Below are 22,504 nucleotides of genomic sequence, written 5' to 3'. Positions count from 1 at the left end.
ACCACAAATCCACTACAAGTTTGCAGCTGCAATCACAGAGCTGCTGCAAATTGGCTTTTGCAGTGACACCCCCGTCCCCAAATTTGCATTTGCAATTAACAAACAGCTGCAGATTCGCAGTCGCAATCATAAAACTGCTGCAAGTGTGTGTTTGCGACCACAAAACCACTCCAGACTTGCAGCTGCAATCACAGAACCGCTGCAGATTTATAGTTGCAACCACAAAACTGCTGCAAAGTTGTGTTTGCAACCACAAATCCACTGCAGGTTTGCAGCTGCGATCACAAAACTGCTGCAAATTTGCATTTGTGGTGAAACCCCCCTACCCCAAATTTGCATTTGCAATGACAAAACCGCTGCAGCTTTGCAGCTGCGCCCCCGAAACTCTTGCAAATCTGCATTTGCCATGACAACAGTGCTGTGAACCTACAGCTGCCACCGCAAACCCGCCGTGAATTCGCATTTTGGACGACAACCCCCCCGCAGATCCGCCCTTTTCCATCACAAAAAGCCCCATTTGCACTGCAAAACCCGCTCCCCAAGCGCCTTTTGCAACCGCCAACCCGCCGCCCCCCATCGCTGCTCCCGCGAGAGAAGCCGCTGCTTCCCGTTGTGACACGGGGGGACACGCAGGACGGGGACACGCGGGGACACCCACCTCAGCCACGGCCTCAGGGTCACTCATGGGCTCCGCCGAGCCCTTTGCGCCCCCCTCGCCGTGGCCTTTTTGCTCCCAAAACCCCCTTTTATGGCGATTTCCGCGCTCCGCGCGTGGCCTGCGAGCGGAAAGCGGATGCGTGGTCGGGATTAGCCCGAAATCCTTGTTTTCACCCCTCCCTGCGTGACGGCGGGAGCGGGGACCCTCCTCTTCCTGGTCACCTCGGGGGTCCCCGATGCCTCCGGTGACACCACGAGCGGCCGCGTTTATCACTCACCCCCCAAAAATACCACTGAATATTCCCCCCCCTTGCCAAGCAGGGCTTTGTGAATAAAACCAGGGCTTTGCAAATCGAAACAACCGATTCTTGGGGAGAGAGGAATGAGGAAAAATAAAGGAAAACGTTAAAAAATAGCAATTTCCACCGCTTCCCCGTGCCCAAAATGGGGGGAAATGTCCTTACTTTGCAGCGCTTGGCCCCCCCGGGCAGGACGGTCCTGGTTCCGCCGGGGAAAGGAGCTTCTTGGCGAGAGTCAACTGGCCCTTTCGTTAAATCCTGGCTCTCGTTAAGCTCATTAACGCCCAGGGGTTTGCTCTGGCATGAAAAGCTCCTGGGAGGAGCGTCCTGGGGTGGGTTAAACCCCCATGGGACGGAGCTGGGGCAACAGATTTTACCCCCTAGGGCAACAAATTTTACCCCCTGGGGCAACAAATCTTACCCTGGGGTAATTAAGGGCTTTTGGCCCCCACCCTGGCAGGAAAAGCTGCTGGAATATCCATAATTCAAGCCAAAAATTCCTTGTGCTGTTGCAGGGAGGGGCGAATAAACGGGGGGTCCCACCCACCACTGTCACCCCAAACCTGCCTCCAGCAACTCACCTTCCTCCCCCAAAGAGCCGCAAATTAATGGCAAAGGGGGGAAATGAAGAATTTATGGCTCCTTGGATCAATCAGCACAAGCGGAGCTGCCTCCAGCCCCCTCCCAGGCTCCAGAAATTGAAAGAAATCGGCTTTTTCGCCCCATTTCTGTCCTTACCGTCCCCTCCCCGGGTCCTTCATGCCCCGTAGAGCCTCTCGCTAAGCAACATGCGTCTGTTGTGCTTCGCCACCCGTCTCCTCGACACCGGCCAGGAGGGTTAAAAACCCACAAAACCGCTTTTCAGACCTGTCCCGGCCCCTCCGCGCCTGTGCTGGGGGTAAAATAAACCACATTTGGCACCAAAACCCATTTTATTGCTCGTCTGGAAGTGTTGCAGCTCTCACCTGAAACACAAATACTCCTCATCCCGTTGGGAAATGGAAATAATAAAAAGCAGAGGTGCTGAGAAATAAAAAAAAATAAGCGGGATTCTGTGCACTGAAAGGCATTAATATAAATAGGTAAGAAAATATTTCTATTTAAAGAGGAATCTCAAGCGCAGCTCTGTCAGACACCGACTCCGTTCTGTCCTTCGTGGCTTCAATCGCTTCATTAAACGTCCGTGGAAATAAGTAGAAAAATTCTGGCTTCAAAATAGAGGTGAAAAAACTCTTCCCGGAGTAAAAAACATGAGGAATTTCAGCATCGAAAGGCAGCGGTTCAGCTCCTCACCTCCCATGATTTATGTTTAAACGCCTCGAATAAAATCGGGGTGATGTTGAGCGTGGTGTTGGTTGGATTGTGCAGGTGAGATGTTCTCCAGGAGGACGCTCCCACCGACAAGAGGATTTATCCAGCCCCAATATGTGAGAAGCAAGAAGAAAAGACTCCGAGGAGGCTCTAATTGTATACAATTTTACCAAAATTACCTTAAATTGGGGCAGCGCTGCGAGCGAGAGGCCTCCCGCTCGTTATTAACAGGAGGTGATGAAGCTGATGGGGGTTTTATTGCAGAAAGGTGAAGCCTCGGAGGTTTTGCTGCGCTCCAGGTGGACAATAAAACGCCCCCACCGCGGAGGGTGCTGGTGTGGAGTGTTTTAAGGCACGTTTTGGTTGTTCTCCAGCATTTATTTCAGCATTTCGATGCGTGAGGGGGGATTTAAGGGTGTCCCCGCGCCCCCGCTTTGGTCCTGAGGGAATTGCGCTGATCCCAGTAGCCGGGTTAGAACTGGACCCAGCCCGTGTTTGCCTGAGTCTGGTTAGAATTCGACCTGGGGAGGGGAAAAACAAGGCAAAAAAGAGGTTTTAGAGACTAGAATGGGCTGTGGGACGTGAGGAGGGAGCTGGGCAGCAAAAATGGGGGTGCTAGGGTCACCCTGCTGACCTGCAAATGTGGGGAACTTGTGTCAGAGCAACTTTTAAATCCCCAAAGGGCGTTTGGACGGAGCGATACCCCCACCCCAGCGGGGGTTTTCAGGAAAACCAGCAGGATTTGGTGCAGATGGGGGGTTCTAACCACACACAAACCCCACGTGGTCTCACCCCGAAGCTTTGGCGAAGTCTCCCCAGACGTCGGCGGCGGCGGGAGCTGCGGCGGGTTGTGGCCAGGCCAGGAGGGCGTCTGTCGGCAGCCAGAAAACACCAAACACAAACACCAGGAGTTATTTCCTACTCTTATTCCCAGATTCCCCACTCTGTTTTCCCAATTTTCATGGATAAAACCGAGTCTAAAAAGCTTTAGGGCTGTCACTGCGTGACCACAGACCTGTGATGGGGGTGCCCGGGAGTGGGGCAGAAAGTGAAGACGGATGCTCTCCGGCTGGACAAACCGACGCAGATTTTCCCCCTGGGGGTGGTGGGAGCAAGTTCAGGCCCCCGAAACCCGTGGGACGTGGTCTGGTGTTCCCCGTCGCTCCTTCTTTTTTCTTCATATTCTGCAAGGAGGGAAATGTGGGTGGTACGAGGTTTAAATCCAGAGCTGGAGACCTGGACAGGCTGGAGACTTGGGCAGGGAAAAATTTAATGAAATAGAACAAGGGCAAGTGTAGAGTCTTGAATCTGGGCAGGAACAACCCCAGGTTCCAGTGTAAGTTGGGGAATGACCTGTTAGAGAGCAGCGAAGGGGAAAGGGACCTGGGGGTCCTGGGGACAGCAGGGTGACCATGAGCCAGCACTGGGCCCTTGTGGCCAGGAAGCCAATGGGACCTGGGGTGGGTTAGAAGGGGGTGGTCAGTAGGTCAGAGAGGTTCTCCTGCCCCTCTGCTCTGCCCTGGGGAGACCACACCTGGAATCTTGTGTCCAGCTGTGGCCCCTCAGTTCCAGCAGGACAGGGAACTGCTGGAGAGAGTCCAGCGCAGCCACCAAGATGCTGGAGGGAGTGGAGCATCTCCCGTGTGAGGAAAGGCTGAGGGAGCTGGGGCTCTGGAGCTGGACAAGAGGAGACTGAGGGGTGACCTCATTAATGTTTACAGATATCTAAAGGGTGAGTGTCAGGAGGATGGAGCCAGGCTCTTCTGGGTGACAACCAGTGACAGGACAAGGGGCAATGGGTGCAAACTGGAACACAGGAGGTTCCACTTAAATTTGAGAAGAAACTTGTTCCCGGTGAGGGTGGCAGAGCCTGGCCCAGGCTGCCCAGGGGGGTTGTGGAGTCTCCTTCTGTGCAGACATTCCAACCCGCCTGGACACCTTCCTGTGTAACCTCATCTGGGTGTTCCTGCTCCATGGGGGGATTGACCTGGATGAGCTTTCCAGGGCCCTTCCAATCCCTGACACTCTGGGATTCTGTGACTCCTCCCAGCTGCGGCTCACACGAAGCCAAATCACTTTATTTTGCGGAAAAAACACCCGCCGCGCTGTGATGTCTTGGTGCTGGTGCAGCAAAAATGGTCAAACTGAGGATGTTTTTTACCTGCAAATCCCCACCACAAACCCGGTTCTGTAACCAGGAACTGAAAAAAACGCTCTGCACATCATGAGCTCTGCGCCGGGCTCCCCCCTGCACGGGGATTTCAGGGAAAAGCTGCCGCTTCCTCTTGAGCCACGCACGCGAAATGCATGAAAAAGAACAGAAAAAAGCTGGAAAAAATCCCTCACCGCGATGTTGAGTTTGATGGTTTGTCCCTCCTTGAAGCCCAAATCCAGTTTGGGTCCCTGCTCGGGGTTGTCAGCCTGTCTGGCCAGCTCGCTCTGCTGCCTCACCCACCTGCGGGGATTAAATACGTTAAAAAGGAGACATCAACCACTGGCCTGAGGCTCCGCCGGACAAATCCTGCCCCAGATCAGCCCCTCAACCTGGCAGCAAATATTTAAAGGTGCTCAATATGAGCTGAGAGCTCACCAGACAGAGCAACGTGCTATGGGCAGTGCTAGGGGATGATTCGTGGTCTCTGCTTCCCAGGAACAAGCGCCAGGAGCAGAGGAAACGGCCTCAAGTTGCGCCAGGGGAGGTTGAGGTTGGATCTGGGGAACAATTTCTTCCCCAAAGGGCTGTGGGGCATTGGAACAGGCTGCCCAGGGCAGTGCTGGAGTCACCATCCCTGGAGGGCTGGACAGACGGACATGAGGTTCTCAGGACATGGGGCAGGGACAGGGTGGGGAACAGCTGGACTCTATGGTCTTGAGGGGCTTTTCCAACCAAAACAATTCTATGATTCCAACCAACAGCAGCATCCCAGCCCCTCAGGAGCAGCCCCTTAGCGGTGGCATGTGAAGAAATTAAAAGGAATTAAGGAATTTGCTAAATTTTGGACTGGAAAGCCCGGTTTGTGAGCCTGTTGGGAAATACCTAAGCAAAGCAGAGCTGCCTGTGCAAAGGCTGCGCAGAGAAATGGGCATTTCTGCCTCTTCACACCACGTTTGCCTGCTCACACGCGACAGGAGCTCGCAGCTTCCTCTCCCCCAGCCACAAGAAAAAGAAAATTGAGCCAACAGGACACAGGGAGAAGCAAAAACTCACTTAAAATGGTCCTGGAGAGCCACGTTGAAGTCAAAAGCGTCCCCTCGGTCGACAAAGCCGACTCCGATGAAAGCTCGGCGGCCTGCGGAAGGAGGAGGAAGGGCTGGAATCGCAAAGCACTGGAGGAAGGGGAAGGGGACGCCCCATCCCGCACACCCTCTAGCCTGACGCCTCCTCCCGAGACTCAGATATGGGACTGAAGAAACCTTCAGCTTGTTGGGTGCAAGTACAGGCTTAGTAAAACCAGTTTTTAAATTAATATAAGCGAGTCAAAGCAGAAGTCGGCGTCACGGTGACAATTGTTCATACAGAGGTGTCCTCACACTAACACCAAGCAGCAAAATCAAGCTGCTTCTACTCCCAGTGAAGGACAGAGTGAGGCTGGTGCCTGGCAGTGAAATAATTCACCCCTTTGCCTCCATATGCAGGGAATATTTAGCCCTTGAAAGCGAGAATCCTTCACAGATCAGAGCAGCAAGGGCACTGAAGACCTTCTGAGGTGATTCCCCCAGCGTATCCAGACGTACCGTTCCCATCCTCGATGCGGATGACGAAATATCGGCTGGAGTCGGTGACGCTCTCAACAGCGATGCCGGGGAACTGCTCCACCGGTGCCTGGGCAAAAAGTTCCCCTGAGAGAAAAAAAGAGAAACGAGAGCGGGTTAAGAGCAGAGCACAGCGTCTCTGCATCGTCTTCCTCCCCCCGAAGGGGCTGTCGCTTCCGTCCTCCTCCTCCTTACCCGAGGTCTTGTCCTCCAGCTTGATGAAGGCGACCTTGCCCTTGGCTGTGATGCGCAGCCTCCCGCTCCATGCCGGCTGGTCCAGCTGCCACTCTGCAGCTCTGGAGAAAGAGGAAACGGCGACCGAGGTCTGAGCCGCCTCTCATGCTCCAGACAAGGCCACTGATCTATTTTAATGTCCCTGTAACATGTCACAGAGCTTGTTTGCTCGACTTCCCTCATTAACAGTACCACAAGAACCCGCTTGCACCTGCGCTCGCTATAGAAGAAGGTGGATTTGTCACGATGTCTCTCGTTCCACCCCAAACCAGTCAGGCCCCCTGCAAAACCAGGCGTGAGGTCCCAGAGGGGAGCGGGCAAGAATTGCACAAGAGGTTTCACTTCCCTTTCCACGGAATCTCCAACTCGAAAGCAGATTGTGAGAGGTGCTGAGCTGTGTCAGCTACAGCCTGGCTGTGCCACAGCAGCCTTTGGTCTGGACTGATGGGAGAGGAGCCCCAAAACACGGGGGGAATGGGGAAACCCTGCTGGGGGCCGGGATAGGGGGCAGAGATCACAGAACCATTTTGGTTAGAAAAGCCCCTCAAGATCAGCAAGTCCAACCATAACCCAGCCCTGTCCCTGCCCCATGTCCTGAGAACCTCATGTCCGTCTGTCCAACCCTCCAGGGATGGTGACTCCAGCACTGCCCTGGGCAGCCTGTTCCAATGCCCCACAGCCCTTTGGGGAAGAAATTGTTCCCATATCCACCCTCAACCTCCCCTGGCACAACTTGAGGCCGTTTCCTCTGCTCCTGGCGCTTGTTCCTGGGGAGCAGAGCCCGACCCCCCTGGCTCCAAGCTCCTTTCAGGCAGTTCAGAGATCAGAAGGTCTCCCCTCAGCTCCTGTTCTCCAGCTGAACCCCCCAGGTCCCTCAGCCGCTCCATCACACTTGTGCTCCAGCCCCTCACCAGCTCCGTTCCCTTCTCTCCACTCGCTCCAGACCTCGCTGGCCCCGCACACCCTGTGGGGAGGGGACGCAAACACCCCAGGGTGCGGGGACCCCACGGGGAGATGTCAAACCCCCCATGTCAGACCCTGTTTGAGGGAGGGAACCGCCGCCATGCAGTCCCAAGCGGGGCAGAAACACCCCCCAAGCGGGACAGGCCCCGCGGGAGAGGCGCAGCCCTCACCTGTAGCCGCGATTGGAGGCCCGCGGCGGCAGCCGGTAAACGTGAACCGCCGGTTTCACGCACAGAACCGCCTCGTATTCCTCCTCCTCCGCCGCCATGGCCGCCATCGCGGCGGAACTCCGCCCGCCGCCGCTCTGGCCCCCGCCTCGATGGTACCGCCCGTCTCTATGGTCCCGCCCCCTTTCCCCGGGAGCGGCGGAAGGGAATAGAGGCGTTTTGGCACTCGCTGCCCGCAGCGCCCCCTGGCGGGTAGGAGGGTCCGCTGCAGGACGATAGTCACTAAAATTCACTTTTATTTCCTTATTTCACAGTTTTAAAAGTATATTAAAAATGAGAATTAAGAGGGAGTCGGCGCCTGCGGGAGCTTCCAGCGCACCCTGACTCCTCACCTCAGTTGGATGCACCCCGACAGTCTCTGCCCACCTTTTGGGGGGGTTATAGAGCACAATACAGGAGCAGCAAAGCAAGCATATTGCCAAAAAAATAATAATAAATAATAAACTAAAACAAAATAAAACCCACATCTCCCCTGAGCGCTGCCACTTCCCACCCTCCTCGGACTACATCTCTCTAGTGAGCCTAAAAATGGGGGAAAATTTCCCCTTTTTGGGTAAATACTGGCACGATTAGAGCCAAACGCTCCCAGATTTTACCTTCCTGAGGCATTTTTAAGGATAAACTCCCATTTGGATCTTAAGCTGCCACCAAAACATCCCTCTTGAGGCAGCCCCTGGGAGAGACGGGGCATAAAGGAAGCAAAAAGCCGTTAAAAGTTTAAAGACATTTATTTAAAATACAATTTATAAAACGTTTTCTCTGCGGCGCATCGTTTTGGGGTGAAAACACGCGGTACCGTGTTTCTCCTCCGCTTCTCCCGGGCCAAAGGGGCAGGAGCGGCGCCAGGCCCTGCCCGCGGGCGAAACGCGTCCTGCTCACCGGGACGGAGATTTCGGTGCCGAAAATGGAGATTTTGGTGCGGGAAATGAAGATTTCAGTGTCAGAAATCGATATTTCGGTGCCAGAAATGGAGATCTCGGTGCCGGAGATGGCGGCAACTTTAACACTGTCCAGCTACACCAGGAAGCGGGTGGATTCGGGGGGTTGTTTTTGGCCGATAAAAGCTGTTTTCAGTGATAATTAAGGAAAGGCGCGGTGACGAGGGTTATTGCTGATGTCTCGCTCCCCGCCCGCTCCCCCCAATTTACCCCCCTGGGGGATAAATAAGAGCCCCCTCCAAAAAAAGCGCCAGGGTTGGGGACACCCAGGAGTCATCCGCCCACCCATCCCCACTCACAACCATCCTCAGTGCTTTAACCAGCTTTAATTAGCTAATTAACGCTCTAGCGGCTTCTTTTTATACACAGGTAGTTTTATTTTTACCGGTATTTGGGGTTTTTTAAGCCGTATTTGCACACACGTCTTATTCTGTACGGTCGCTTCCCTGCGTGTCGAAGACGTCGAGATTTGCTCGTTTACCCTTGAACCTACTGACAACTGAGGGGCTGCAGCCGTACGGAAGAACCAGAAACCGTTTTCTGGTGCCATCTCCTCCAAGGAGAGCGTTTAGTGTTCATCAAATCCCCTGATATTAAGCGATATTAAGGTAGGTCAGCTTCATCCGGGGGAAAACATCCATGTTTTCGAGGGTCACCAGCCTCTTCCTGGGAGCCAGAGGAGGAAAATCCCATCCCTGAAGCCTCACAGCGGGGGAAATCACCCCAAATTTATCCAACGCCGGGTTTTGCTCTCGATCTCTGCGGTTTCAGGAGGCGAACGCAGCTCGTACCGTGACCGAGCGGATCGTTAAGCCGTCGTTAGCGTCGGGACTCTCCCCACGGATTTGTTCTGCGGAGCGGCGCCCTGTTCTCCTCCTAATTCTTCGCCGCCAGGTTCGCTCTCGGCCACAAACAGCGACCGCGGCGCGTTTTCACGGGATCCATCCACGTTCCCTTCTCCCCAAATCCAAACAAAACAAAACAAAACCTTAAAAAACAGTGGATTTTAAGCTTTTCCTCCAAGTCAGCAGAAAATACCAGCCAAGTTTTCACGGGTGCGAGAGGGAAACGAGGAGATGCAGGTCGCTTCCACGAGAAGGAAAAGTGAGAGTTTGCTGAACCCGAGCCAGAAAAATCGCAGAAATTTGTGGGAAAAACACTCTTTTTCCAACACTTAACTACCTCTTCTCAATTAAAACCAAAGAGTTAAAACCCTTCCCATGCACTCTGTTGATCTGATATACAGAAAACAAACCAGAAAACAAACAAATAAAATAAAAAGAGATCCTTTGAAACAGAACTTGCTCTAAAGCGATGCGGACAACACGCGCGTCTGGGGAGAATTCCCATTTCTTTTGCTTTTTTTCTCCTTAAATCCCACGTTCCGAGTACAACAAACATTATTGCTGGCGGTAGCTTCAACCCGAGCGGCGCACGCGCGACTCGCTGCGCCCCTCCGAGTCCGTTAAAACCGCCCCCACCCCAAAAAAACCCCCTCGTCGTCCCCTTTTCCAGCGCCGCGGGGACAAGCCCTTGGGGGGGTCACAGTGGGTGGTGAGGGGGAGGTCACAGTGCCTGGGGTTGAAGGTCACAGTGGGCAGAGCAAAAAGGGGGTCACAGTGCAATTAAATTGAGTCGTTCCCTTTGCTCTGTGTCCGTTTGTCCGGCACGGCGGCGCGAGCCGTGGCGGGGGGGACCCTGCCTTGCACGGCGGCATCTCCGGCCAGCGGTTTATCGGCGTTGTTTGAAGCCCTGGGAGCCGTCGGGACCCAGCGGTTGCCTGATGACATTGTTGGGCTGTCGGGTGTCCTCGGGCTGGGAGAGCCTCGGCGGCCTGCGAGGAGAGAGGACAGGGACAAATCATCCTGTATCTGGCACCGGGGGAGGTCACAGACACGGCGTAATCGTCACACGTCGCTCCGCTGGATGGGAACTGTGACCGAAATCAAACTAGAGCTTTATTTCTTTCTGAAGAGTCGTCAAGACTCATGCTGCGAATAAAAGGGTGAGTGCAGCGCCTTCAAATAACCCACATCAGTTAAAAAGTCATAAAATAATCATATATTTGGGGTTGAAGGGACCTTCAGAGCTCCTCCAGTGCCACCCCTGCCATGAGCAGGGACATCTTCACCAGCTCAGGTTGCTCAGAGCCCCGTCCAGCCTGGCCTGGGATGTCTCCAGGGATGGTTCATCCAACCACCTCTCTGGCCAACGTGGGCCAACGTTTCGTCACCGTCAGCGTCACACATTCCTCCTTACGTATAAGATTTCAGAATGCTTAAGCTCATGGCAGCTCCCTTAAGTCAAAAACTTCACAAAAGACGAGGACGCGGCCCTGGCATGCCAACCCTACTTGCCCACAATCTTCTCAATACTCCATCATGCTCTTCCAAGGGCCTAAAATAACCTTTACAGCCTCATCAGGCACTTGCACTTCCTTTAACCCACATAAATTTAAGATTTATGCTGCCCTGCTCACTAACAAAGCTCTCCTTCCTCCTCGTTTTACTTTTCAAGGAGCTCGTCCTCCTCCTTCTGACAAGGAAGAAGGACAGGGAACTGCTGGAGAGAGTCCAGCGCAGGGCAACAAAGATGCTGAAGGGAGTGGAGCATCTCCCGTGTGAGGAAAGGCTGAGGGAGCTGGGGCTCTGGAGCTGGACAAGAGGACACTGAGGGGGGACTCATTCATGGGGATCAAGATGGAAAGGGGGAGTGTCAGGAGGATGGAGCCAGGCTCTTCTCGCTGACAACCAGTGACAGGACAAGGGGCAATGGGTGCAAACTGGAACACAGGAGGTTCGACTTAGAGATGAAAAGAAACTTGTTCCTGGTGAGGGTGGCAGAGCCTGGCCCAGGCTGCCCAGGGGGGTTGTGGAGTCTCCTTCTCTGCAGACATTCCAACCCGCCTGGACACCTTCCTGTGTAACCTCAGCTGGGTGTTCCTGCTCCATGGGGGGATTGCACTGGATGAGCTTTCCAGGTCCCTTCCAACCCCTGACATTCTGCGATTCTGTGAAGGTGTTGGCAAGGAGCGCACACATAGATGCTGCGGCACGAAAATGCCGCCCTTGCCTCAATAAACCGAGTTTCTCACCGGTCTAGGATGGGTTTCTCCTGCTCTTCTTCGGGGCTGGCGCTGCCCAGGATTCGTTTCCTGGCTTCCGCGTACTCGGCCTCCCTCTGCGCCAGGGATTTGACGGGGAAGGCGGGTCTGCTGGCGGAGTGGGGGTTGCTGAGCACGCCGTTGGTCGTCGGCCGCTTCAGGATGCGGATCTGTGGCGGGGGACCCGCGGTGAGGCTGTCGTCCTGGATCACGATGGGCACTTTAGGAGGAGATTTGGATTTTCTACTGTTGAAAAGAAAAATAGAAATAAAAATTGGTGCTTGGTTTGCTACAGCGTGTTTTTCGCTCTGCGTGCGAATTCCTCCCAGCCAGATGTCATCTCCGTGATTAAGAGTCTGCCTGGAATAATTAAAGACCTCATTATGATTGTAACCCTAAACTAGAGCAGCGGACGGGTTTTGCTCAGCAAGGGACAGAAAACCAGTCCCTGCTGCATTTGACATCTTTAAACTCAACCAAAGGAGAGAGAAGCCAACACTGAGCACAAGTTTTAGTGCTTCTATTTGAAGATATCGGTATAAACACCTTGATTTCATTCCCTGCACGCACTTTTTGGATTCCTCTCACCGGGATACCCGGCTTTCCACTCCTCAGAGCCAGTCTCAGCCCCCGTCTCACCATGTGAATTAGTTTATGGTCCCTTCTCTGTGCGGGAATCCCAGAGAAATAACACCAGGACTCTTTAAGTGGTCTACTAAGAATAAAACAATTTAAACATTTTAAAAAAGACTTGTCAGAAGCAATTAGAAATATTTGTGCTGGGACACAATAACACACACACCCCTGCCCCTACCCAGAGGAAGCAGGAAAAGAAAATGTGACTGATGCAAGAGACGGTGAGTCAATTTAGGGCCGTGAACTGGAATGACCTGACTCATCCATTTCTTGAGCGTCTTCTTCTTAAACTGCTCCTCCGTAGCTACGTCCAGGCTCTGAAACAAAATCGCTCTCACGAAGCTTTTCACTGCCCTGCTATGGATGGAAAGGGCCATCTAGTGGCATGATTACAGAGATTCCCTATTTCTGAACGCAAACCCAGCATTTTCTGCTCAGTTTGAAGCTGTTTCCCCACTTTTCCCGCTCCCTGGGCCTTCGGATGTCCAACAGCACCTCAGGAAGAAAAGTTTTTTTTTCCCAAAAAAGCGCAGCGTTACCTTTCTTTCTGCGTGATCTTCAGCTTCTTTTCCAACCGTCTGTCTATCTCCTACAAAAGAAGGAGAGAAAAATCAAAATCAAAATCAAAACCTGAAGGCTTGTCTTGGAGTTTGAGCCCGTCTGCGCACACATCGAGTCCCACTGTTGCGCACAGCGGTGCTACAAAGGGGCAGCGAGAGCGTGTGCGTCTCCATCAGGGGATGACTTGCAGATCGGGAACAAGAGAAGTGAATCCACCACGACATTATTATAATAAACCTACAGCGGGTTGTGGATTTGACGTATCACGATGAGAGGGCAGCTGCGAAGCGCTCATCTTTTATTTTTTGGCGGGCAAGAAAACTCGTTTAAGGGTAAAAAGCCACAGGAATAAGCAGCAAGAGGCTCCCAGAGCCGGCGCCAAACATCTCAGGCAGAGAAGCAGCAGCGGTCGGTGCAATTCACATCGAGCTACACGCTTGATTTCAGCTCAGCCCCAGAGCCTGCGGGCAATTGGAAGACTAGCCGGCAGGTTTGCATTCCTGCTGCTTGGTGCAATAACCCTCCTTCGTAAAGAAATCATTTAAAAGAAGTCCCTGCCCTGCCCAAAATGCACCCGAGGACTCGGCGGAGCAGAGCGGAGCCTTATTGCGCTTCTCCTTCCTTTTGCAACGCAGCTGCCGAGTCATCCATCAGCCCAAAGAGGGATTAATCATCCCAGAACGCGTGGCTTTAAGCATGTCAACTTCTGCCCAGGGCTCGCAAAGGTGTTGAGGTTTTGCAGTTGGTGTGATTACGCAGAAAATACCTTGCTAAACAGAGAAATTAAGCCAGTTTTCAGCCTCAGTCTCTCTTCAGGGAACCTTCCCCAACCTTGCTGGTGTCCTTAGATCCCCACCAACTGCTAATGCTGTTAAAAGAGGCTCCGAAACAGCAAATAAAAACTACCTGAGAATGCCCCAGTTTTGCCAGCCGTTAACTGGCAATACCAAAGGAAATTCCAAGCTTCTGGCAGGATGCAGCTGCTCCAGTTTTCAGGCCGGTTTGTTGAACCGATGCGGCGAGCTCGCTGCCAGCAGAGCCTCCCCAGCCGTCAAAAACCACAGCGGGCACAACCCAGGAGAGAAACTGGTTTGCACAGCAATTCCCTGACGCCCCAGTAAGCAGGGAACGAACACAAGTCGCTGCAAGACACCAAACCACGGTGTTTGCCCTCGGTCACGGGGCTCCACGGGCCAACAGCCCACGGGATTGACAGTTACGAGCAGTTTGGGGATGATAAATAATGGGTGGGAGGTTGAATTTTCTACCAAACTCTTGTACTGGGAGGCGAGGGGTGATTTGTAAGAATAAAATGAGACAGCGGCGTTGAGCTGCAGGTCGGTTCGCAGCTAGAGCCTCGTGTTGAAGGCAAACGCACCTGCAGTTTCCTTTGAGAGGAAAAATGAGCATCAGCTGCCTCCACAGAGACAGAGGAACCGCCGGCCGGCAGCGGGGAAACGGATATCCCAGCGAGGACGGAGACGTCGAGCAGCTGGCGGCAAACAATGAAAGTCAAATTAAGGGGAAAGGGTTATATCCTGCTATAGAAGAGTCTTTAAACCACTTTTTTCAAAGTCAAAGAGTTAACCATGCCTCCCCAGGGCCTCCTGGAAGGAGCCTTCCTTAAATATAACTTATTAACAACTTGGCTGCACGGGGCAGAGGGACGACAGGAAGACAGGGTGGGAAACACATTCAAAAGCATCTCAACTCATTTCTCTTTGTGTTTGGCGCTGAGAAGTGACGACGGAGGTGGCTCGAGTCACAACCACGGCGCTGAACCACTTAATGCTCCTTCCTGGCAGAGGAAAGAAACAAAAAGCCACATTTCTGCATTCCTGGTGGCTTCGTAGGCCAGTCCCGGGGCTAAAGTCACGGTTTGTACATCCAACGACAAGATCCTGTAATTGCAAAGCGTCAGTTCAACCTCAGTATCTGAAAAACACTTGTAATTAAGATGAGTGTCCCAGCGAGCGCTGCCGGGCAGCCCTTCACACCCTCACATACGCCGGGTTACCTCTGACGGCATCCGCCAACGCCAGAACCTGCGGCTTCCCCTATCAGGATAAAAAAACAACACACCAAACAGCTCTTTAATTTGTTCCAACACACAAAATTACTCTAAGGAATCCTTCTAACGCTGCTGTCTTGACACCCTGCCCCAAATGAGCCCTTTACGGTCCCAGTTTCACTCCTTCCTGCTCCTGTGCAAACCATTTCTTGCAAAATACTTCATATTTTTGCCTCTCATTCCTCTGTAATCACCCTGGTTCACAGGCTACTGTGTGCAGGCTCGAGAGTCAGCCTGTGCCTGGAGCTCAAATATCCTCCAAGTTATAATACCAATGGTTTTAGAGCCACTCTGTACTCTCCGAAACACACAGAAATCCTGGCAGAATAAGAGAAAACAATCATCTCCACCAAATACACACGTATCACTCTCACCCCATCCAAACAGTTGGTTTGACGTGATTCTCATAATTCTGGGTGCTGCTGAGGGGGTTCCAGCTGCCTCCACTCAACTCTTGGGTAGAAAACGTTTGTCTTTGCGTTCAAAGTGGGTGATGGGTGTAAAAAAAGCAGCTTCCTGCCTCACACACACCTCTTGGTGTGTTAGAAGTCGTTGTGTTTTCCTCTAAACGCAAGGATTGACCCCATATTTTCAAAGCACTGCAAGCTCTCAGTGTTTAATACTATGGTCTTTGGGATTTTTAGGTATGGAGGTGTTCGGACACAGAGAGATAATTAAAATGGGCGGCCTTTAATTACCCTGCAAAACCAACCCGAGACAGCAGCAGCCTGGCACAGCCCACACTTCAGGACGGGGATCACACCACACGCATTTACAAGCTCGAGACACTGAAACACCTTGACAGGGCTTATTCTTAATTATAAAAAATACCCCTGCCGCTGCTCTGCACAGATCTGTTCGTTTTCTGATGTCATTCCCTTTCCGCTGCTGTGTCACATTGTCCTGGAGCTGTGTGGGTAAGGAGATAAAATTAGGATCTGACTTAGAGGACAAGTGCCAGAAGCGCTACAACAACCCAAAGGCACGAGCTCGGCGCGATCGCCTTTGGCACCCGAGGACATTGCGCCGCACGTCCCCAGTCACCGGGCAGGTCACGCCGAACAAAAACCAGTTTTAAATCTCCTTAGGAGGCTCTCTGAGCTTTCCTTTCCCAAATAAACTTACTTATCTAACCAAAAACTAAGTCTGGTTTACACCCCTGCCCAAAACACCCTCCCCAAAGATTAGTGAAGAATCTCAAACAACTATTTTTAGTGCTATTATGTCTAGATGCTAAAAAAGACCCAAACAAACAGCCTGAAGAAGACACTGTGCTTTGACATTTAAGCTGCATTTGTAGATGAGGATGTAATGGAAACTGAACTCCAGCCCCAGCACAGTCATCCTTCCTACCCTCAACCCTGAGAAAAATAGCAATGCATTAAAAAATAAATACATATATATATATATTTTAAAAAATAAAAATCAATAAAATAACTCTTGGAAAGCAGTTAGACACAGACACTAGGACACAAACTTGATCTGTCAGCCTAGATAAGTGATATAAGTGATAATTTTGGTCAGCTGGAGATAGATGCTCCCCCAACACCCCAAAAACATGCCCTTTGGGAAGGGTTGTCCCTATGGAGTCGGGTTTACGCACATTCCCAAGCAAACCTGGTTCTCCAGGGGCTGCAAAGACCGAGCTATTGTCTAAAAAACTTTGTTGGAATAACTGTAACGTGTCGGACACACATAAAAAATTATCCTGCACATCGTTGCCAGCAAAGAGTCTCTAAACAGACTAAATAACAGCAGCTCCAAGCTCTGCTGGTAGGGGAAAGGAATAACGTGATAACTACTGCCTATTATTTATTTCAAGTCTAGTGAGCAACCACAACTGGGCGTCCTACAAATCCCTTATGCTCACAGGATATTTCCTCCTCTACCTCCAAAAGGAGAGACCTGCCAGAGCACAGGATAGTCACTGATACAGCTGTGCTCTCCTATACTCCATAAAATTCCAAATATGCAGCTCTAGAAAACCATTAACCAACATTCTTTGATGTATTTACCAGCAATTACTCCCAAATGCAACCTTCTACCCTTGCTCGCTCCAATAATCTGTGAGATCAAGCCCAGAAAGAGGGAATTTAGCCTTGACTTGCATCCTCCCACACTGGCGCTAAAAACAAAGACTCATCTGCTTATTAAAAGCGCCAACAGATACTCTGGCGTTTTCTAAAGGACAGGAGATAAACTTCAAGGCCTGGTTAACGTTCTCTTCTTCAGAAAAATTATACATTTTAACATCTGAGGTTACCAAAGCTGTTAATGGGCACACAACAACGTCCAGCTGCAGATAACTCACTGAAAACAAAATAAGTGCAGAAATAGATAATTCTAAGCTCTCTCTAAGCTGACTGCTCATTAGCTACCTATTGCTTTCCTCTGGAAGATAAATTAATCTTCTATTAATTACTGAAACATTCCAATTCCTCAGGCTATTGGGAATCAGACTGCTCCACTAATTAATTCTCCACGTTAACTCTGCTTACGTTAAATCCTGGCAGCGGACCGTACCCGAGAAAGCCACGGATGCTTTTAAGCTGCGCTGGCGTTTACATCTCCCATACGTAGATAAAGCTTCTCGGCAGCCAGGAGATTGAGAAACGAGACACGAAGAGTATTTTTGGGAACACGGCTGGCAGGCGCCACACGGTATTCTCAGCATGGACATTTTATGGAGGGGCAAAAGCGTTTGGGAAGCTGCAGATCCTTCTCCCGCCCCACCTTTCGCATCTCCTGCGGCGCGCAGGTCGTACAGACGCTCTAGAAGAAAAATAAAGGGTAAAACCTAGAAACAAATCTCTAATTTCTATGTTATTTAGCGAAGGCTTCAGTACGTTCTGTAATCCAGAGGGTCGCCCTTGTCTTCCGCACCCATGGGGTCAATCAACACATCCAGCAAGGTCTGCGAGAGCAGGTACAGAACACAGATGCAAAACTGGCCGCAATATCCCCAACCTGATGCTCACTTCATGTTATCAAGGTACCTGTTCATTCCCAACCTACAAACATCATTTTTCTCAGCAAACTGCCTCTGCCTACACAATGCTGAGCGGCAACAAGAAAAACTTCAATTTCCCAGTTTCAAGATTATTTTTGACCAATTACAAACACCAAAAGTAAATATTTGGTAAATGTTTTACAAAAAACACAAACCCCATCCTCACAGCCCTTCTTCCCGACACCAAAACCCAGCGCTTATCCTTACGGGTTTCCTCCAGGGTCCAAAACCCCGAGCACTCGTCCTCCGATCGCACAAGTCACCAGCGGACGGAGGTCACGGCGTCACACTCCGAAATATTTCGGTTTTGACTTCTCTGTACTTTGCTCATATTTAGCAACTCAAAGAATCACAAGACAAGACCTCCACGGGCTGTGAACTGCCTTTGCCGGGGGGTGGAACCACGTGGGCAGCCCCCCCTGCCACACACACATCGACTGATTTTGAGACGACGGAAACAAGTGTTTTTCAGCAAACCTCAGGGGAATGGTCCTCACCAAGCAGGTGACAATCCCCGTCCCCACGCACAAGGGACAAAGTTCAGTCACCCATGTCTGGCCGCTCACATCTTCCCGGTAACCAGAAGATCGGGGGGTTTTTCACGTTCCTGGTGGCAATCAGTGAAGCAAGGCGCAGTCTAACCCCCGGACTTAGACTCTGGACCACTGCAGGCTCAGTTTTAAGCACCAGCAAGGAGGCTGTGGAACTACCTGCCCTGTAAACTGGAGTGGAAATAAAAGACACACGCGATGACTTTTTTTAAACTATTGCGGGTTACCAGATTAATATTTTTATCTACACAAATTCTGACCTGAAATAAGTTACTAATCAAGAAGAAAGTGTAAATTCGGAGCAGTGGATTACCTGGGACCCTGGAGCCTTCCGCTCCAAATTTGGGGCACAGCTGCCAACTTGATGTTTAATTATTAGTTTAAGCAGGTAAATAGAGTCGGTGTCACAAAGAAACCTTTCCCACTTCCTAAAGCCACACAAAATTAAAACGAGCCATGCATTAAGTGTTTACTAACCCAGCCGGGGTGTTTAGATCCTTGTAACTTAAACGATTCGCTCTGTTTTCCATCTGTAACTCACGGAACGAGCAAAACCCTCCCCATTTCACAGACATTTTGAAGATTTAAATAGATAACGCAGATCTAACTCGATTAACATCACAGGATGGGGTGAAGCTCCGGGGCTGAGGGTATCTGCTTGGCAGATGGTCACTCAGGGGGTGGCGCATACCCAAGGAGCCGCACTGGGTAATTCTGATGACACAGAAAACTAAAAAGACAAACAGAAGCCACGTTAAAGACCAAAAAAATTACACTTGAGGATCTATTTTACAGCTGCTTGACTGACAGAACAAAAGCAGAACATCTGTGTTGGATTTTGGTGGGGTTTTCCCTCAACCTAATGAGATTTTTGGAGGGTAGATCTACAAGAGATAAAGGAGGTAACATTACAAGCAGGTCACAGCATCTCTGGTCAGCCCATAACTGCCCCTTGCCAAGAACCACCTGCTTTAAGATGTACAGTAGAAGTTTGCAGCCTGACACCCAAAACAAGGACCAATGCTGAAACTTCTGTGTCCTTTCTGTCCTAACAAACACCCTCTGGGTGGAATATTAAAAAACAACACGCAGAGAACCAGGCAATGTCTCTCAAAAACCCACCACAGATGTCCTGCTACATTTCTCATGTTTCCTCAGAGCTGTGCTGAAGGGTCTAAAAAAATAACAACTCAGCTTTTCACCTGTGTGAAGTGTTAGAAGAGCATCTGTTGATATCTCTTACATTTATGGTTAATACTTTATTGTATATTTCTCTTGAGTGCTGACCAGGGTTGTCATGTCTCAAGCCTTTATATTGGGATCTGTCTTGTGCCACCTTATTCCCATCCCAAATAAATGTGAAAGAATACAGGAAAATCCTTAAGAGAAAAAACCTGCGCGGTGACAGGACGAGGCCGGCTCACACGCTTTTCCTGCGCATCATTTTTCCTCTCGCACCTTCACCAAAAGACCTGTCTGCTGACTGCACAAGGGTTTCAGGCGCAGAGAAGAGCAGGTGTGCCCCAAAATCTCTTTTAACTTCTAAAAAGCAAGTCAGTCACGCCACCTGCTCTGCAGCGGAGACCCTTGCTGCCCTCTCTTCCTCTTTTCTCCACCTGCCCATGTCTGGGAGCTTTGATTTCTGCAGCGGCACCAGGAGCCTGCAGTCCCTGACTGCACCAGTCTCCATTCGGACCACAAAAAACACCAGGGAAGACGAGGCTGGGTTGAGGTTGGACTCTCCTCCGCTCCATCTCGCTTTGCTCTTCACTTCCTGCGGCCGCCAGCAGCAGCAAAGGGTCTCCTTCCTTTGAAAATGACCTTTCTAAACCGCAATGGATGCCAGAAGGCACCTCCTGTCTCTTCTTTTACCTAAGAAGAACTCCTGCGGCGGACAGCTCGCTCTTCTCACTGCTCCAACTGCTTTTACAGACATTCAAACCCCGACAACTGCAAAAGCAGCTGTGAGCGTGGTGACAGCTCCTCTCTGCTCAGCAGCACATGCGCCACCAAGTTCATGAAAACAAATTCTCAGCAGTTTGGACTGGAAAAGGACACAAAAAAGGACAAGTGACAGAGATTTTTTTCCTCCTAAGGGCTTTAAAAGAACAACCAAAAGGCCCGAGCTGAAAGGACAAAGAGGAAAGACAACCGACGGCTGGGCTTTGCGTAGTCCTATAATTTTAAACCATTACTCAAGGCCGCAGCTATCATCAGCTCCCAGGACACAAGCCATGTCCCTTCATGGAAGGACTTAACAAGCGCCGGAATTAACTCTGCTGCCCAGTGCGAGGCTTTCGGCGTCTGCAGCCTCCCGGTGTTGGCAAGAGGAGAGGGCAAGCGCTGGGCTGGGCTGCCAGCCGCCCGCCGGCATCTTGCACGGCGCCGGGTGAGGGCGTTGAGTTACAGGCTCTTATTTTGCTCCCCGCTCTCTGTTCAGCTGTAACCCAATCTCCCGGCCAGAATCAAATTCGGCGTCCTCACCAAGTCATTGTCGCGAAGCCCTCCTGCCCTCTGATCGTTAGCGAGCCCGCGGAATTTATTAAAACAAGGAGTTCGCCTGGCAGAGACGGTTTTCCTTCTCTTGTCGTGCTGTTGTGAATAACCCACAGATCATCCACCCACACTCCTGCTAAAATAATGATGTTAGTTTGCAAGCACAACATGCAGAAGTGCTTCAGAGTCTCTCAGCATGAGAGACGTGATGAAAATGCCAGCTATGGAGCAAGCTATAAAAGGCAGGCAAGAACTTCAGCTACAACTGCACTAAAGCCCGCTGAGACTTTCCACGTTTTGTCCTAATGGAGAAACATGTTTGGCTTAAGCAAAGTGAAGAAAGGGCTTTTGATGTGAGCCCTCAACTCCCATGCTACACCCTGGGAGACGCAGCCCAGCAGCCTCTCCCCAGAGGCCTCATAAGGGTTAAAGTGATGCTGGGGAGACACGTTTTGTGGGAGCCCATCAGCAAAAGGAGCAAAGAGCCCACCATCCCCCAGCACCTACCACACGCTCCCCGGAAGCAGGAGCTTTGTTCTGGGCTCAGCTGCGACCCGCACTGACCAGCCGCCGCCACCCTGGCCACAGCCCCACAGAGCCGGGGGAAAACAGAATGGGTTTGGACACCGAGAGAAGAAGAACAGGCAGGCAGCGGCTTCCTGAGGCAGCCCAGCACCGACAGATGAAGAGGAGACGACCAGGAGGCGCTGAGGCCGGGCTGGAGCCACCCCACGCCGAGCGATGCCGCGGTCCCTTTAAGAGGCCTAGCAGGCGCTCCGCGCCCGCCGCGCCCCACCGCAGCTCCCCCGCCGCCTCACGCTCCGCCGGCACCACCCTCCCCGTCTCCCCCCGCCGCTCCGAGCAGCCGCTCTCACCCCGCTATCGGCCGCCTCCTCCCAGCTCTCGGCGACCTCCTCATCTTCCATGTTAATTCCCCTCGGCCGCCGCCAGCCCGCGCCCCGCGCATGCGCCGCCGCGCCCCGCGCCTGCGCCCCGCGGCGGAAAGGGCGGGAGAGCGCATGCGCCATGGGGCGCGGCGGGCGGCCACGTGCGGCGGAGCGGGAGGGACGCGGCGCCCCCCGCGCCCCCTGGCGGGCGGGAGGACCGCGCCGAAGAGCCACGCGTGTGTGCGTGTGACACTTCCACGGGGACAGGACGATTTCCAGAGCGTTTCAAAGCATTTCCCAACAGCACGAAAGGCGTCAGCGACCTCTAAAACGCACCAGCTGTACATAAAGTTCCACTCTCAAACAGTTTGGTGGTTTGGGGGAATTTTTTCCTAAATTCAGGGGTTATTGACAAAAGCAGCTGCCCCATTTTTAGCAAATCTTGGCCATTCCTGCGGGCATCAAAGAGTCCACGTGTCCTTCCACTACCTCAATTTGTATCTTTTAAGCTAAACACTCAGCTACTCATAAAGCCCCTGTGGAGCAGGAGGCCCCAGTGCAGCTCCAACCTCTAAAAACAGCTAAATCTCCCCCAAAATAAAACTTATTTATTGGTTTTATTTACTTGCAGCAAGGATATTCACCATGCCAGTGTATTACTTTGTGCTTTGAGTGTTTCATAATGCACCTGGGGTGAAGGTTGCACTTTATTCTGCTCACTGCCGAAGTAAACATCCTGAAAAATCAAATGTTCGGACTGGGAGTCAGAGAAAATGCCATTAAATCCTTAAAATTTCCCGCCTGTGA

General features: G+C 51.7%; 2 protein-coding genes across 5 annotated transcripts; both read right to left on the bottom strand.

Moving 5' to 3' along the window:
• Positions 1-1,869: 1,869 nt before the first annotated feature.
• On the bottom strand, positions 1,870-7,546 carry NECAP2 (NECAP endocytosis associated 2). Its single transcript, XM_082069917.1, has 8 exons — positions 7,388-7,546; positions 6,216-6,316; positions 6,003-6,107; positions 5,476-5,557; positions 4,614-4,722; positions 3,283-3,451; positions 3,060-3,138; positions 1,870-2,788 (listed from the first exon to the last, which is right to left on the bottom strand). The coding sequence occupies exons 1-8, from the start codon at positions 7,492-7,494 to the stop codon at positions 2,740-2,742; spliced, it is 801 nt and encodes a 266-aa protein (XP_081926043.1). The 5' UTR covers positions 7,495-7,546; the 3' UTR covers positions 1,870-2,739.
• Positions 7,547-9,371: 1,825 nt separating this feature from the next.
• Positions 9,372-21,815, bottom strand: SZRD1 (SUZ RNA binding domain containing 1). 4 transcript variants are annotated; one of them, XM_082070070.1, is made up of 4 exons: positions 21,686-21,815; positions 12,661-12,710; positions 11,477-11,731; positions 9,372-10,216 (listed from the first exon to the last, which is right to left on the bottom strand). In XM_082070070.1, the coding sequence occupies exons 1-4, from the start codon at positions 21,734-21,736 to the stop codon at positions 10,114-10,116; spliced, it is 459 nt and encodes a 152-aa protein (XP_081926196.1). In that variant the 5' UTR covers positions 21,737-21,815; the 3' UTR covers positions 9,372-10,113. The 4 variants fall into 4 exon arrangements, with proteins under 4 accessions (XP_081926196.1, XP_081926198.1, XP_081926197.1 ...); XM_082070072.1 differs by having other exon boundaries at positions 11,477-11,728; XM_082070071.1 differs by lacking the exon at positions 21,686-21,815 and adding an exon at positions 12,924-15,850 and having other exon boundaries at positions 11,477-11,728.
• Between the last annotated feature and the right edge of the window lie 689 nt (positions 21,816-22,504).

This window comes from Streptopelia decaocto (genome assembly GCF_964273445.1).
Source record: "Streptopelia decaocto genome assembly, chromosome: 20".
Classification (NCBI taxonomy): Eukaryota; Metazoa; Chordata; class Aves; order Columbiformes; family Columbidae; genus Streptopelia; species Streptopelia decaocto.
This window is presented reverse-complemented; position numbering and strand designations above follow the sequence as displayed.

Bases quoted from the DNA above. Each gene is read 5' to 3' on its own strand.
- NECAP2 (XM_082069917.1), bottom strand. From the start codon at position 7,494: ATGGCGGCCATGGCGGCGGAGGAGGAGGAATACGAGGCGGTTCTGTGC. The intron at 6,108-6,215 runs GTAAGGAGGAGG...TTTTTCTCTCAG, and splicing joins GCTGGAGGACAAGACCTCGG to GGGAACTTTTTGCCCAGGCA. The intron at 5,558-6,002 runs GTACGTCTGGAT...CTCCTTCCGCAG, and splicing joins CCGCATCGAGGATGGGAACG to GCCGCCGAGCTTTCATCGGA.
- SZRD1 (XM_082070069.1), bottom strand. From the start codon at position 12,977: ATGAGCGCTTCGCAGCTGCCCTCTCATCGTGATACGTCAAATCCACAA. The intron at 12,711-12,923 runs GTAGGTTTATTA...CTTCTTTTGTAG, and splicing joins CGTCAAATCCACAACCCGCT to GAGATAGACAGACGGTTGGA. The intron at 11,732-12,660 runs GTAACGCTGCGC...TCTTTTCAACAG, and splicing joins AAGATCACGCAGAAAGAAAG to TAGAAAATCCAAATCTCCTC.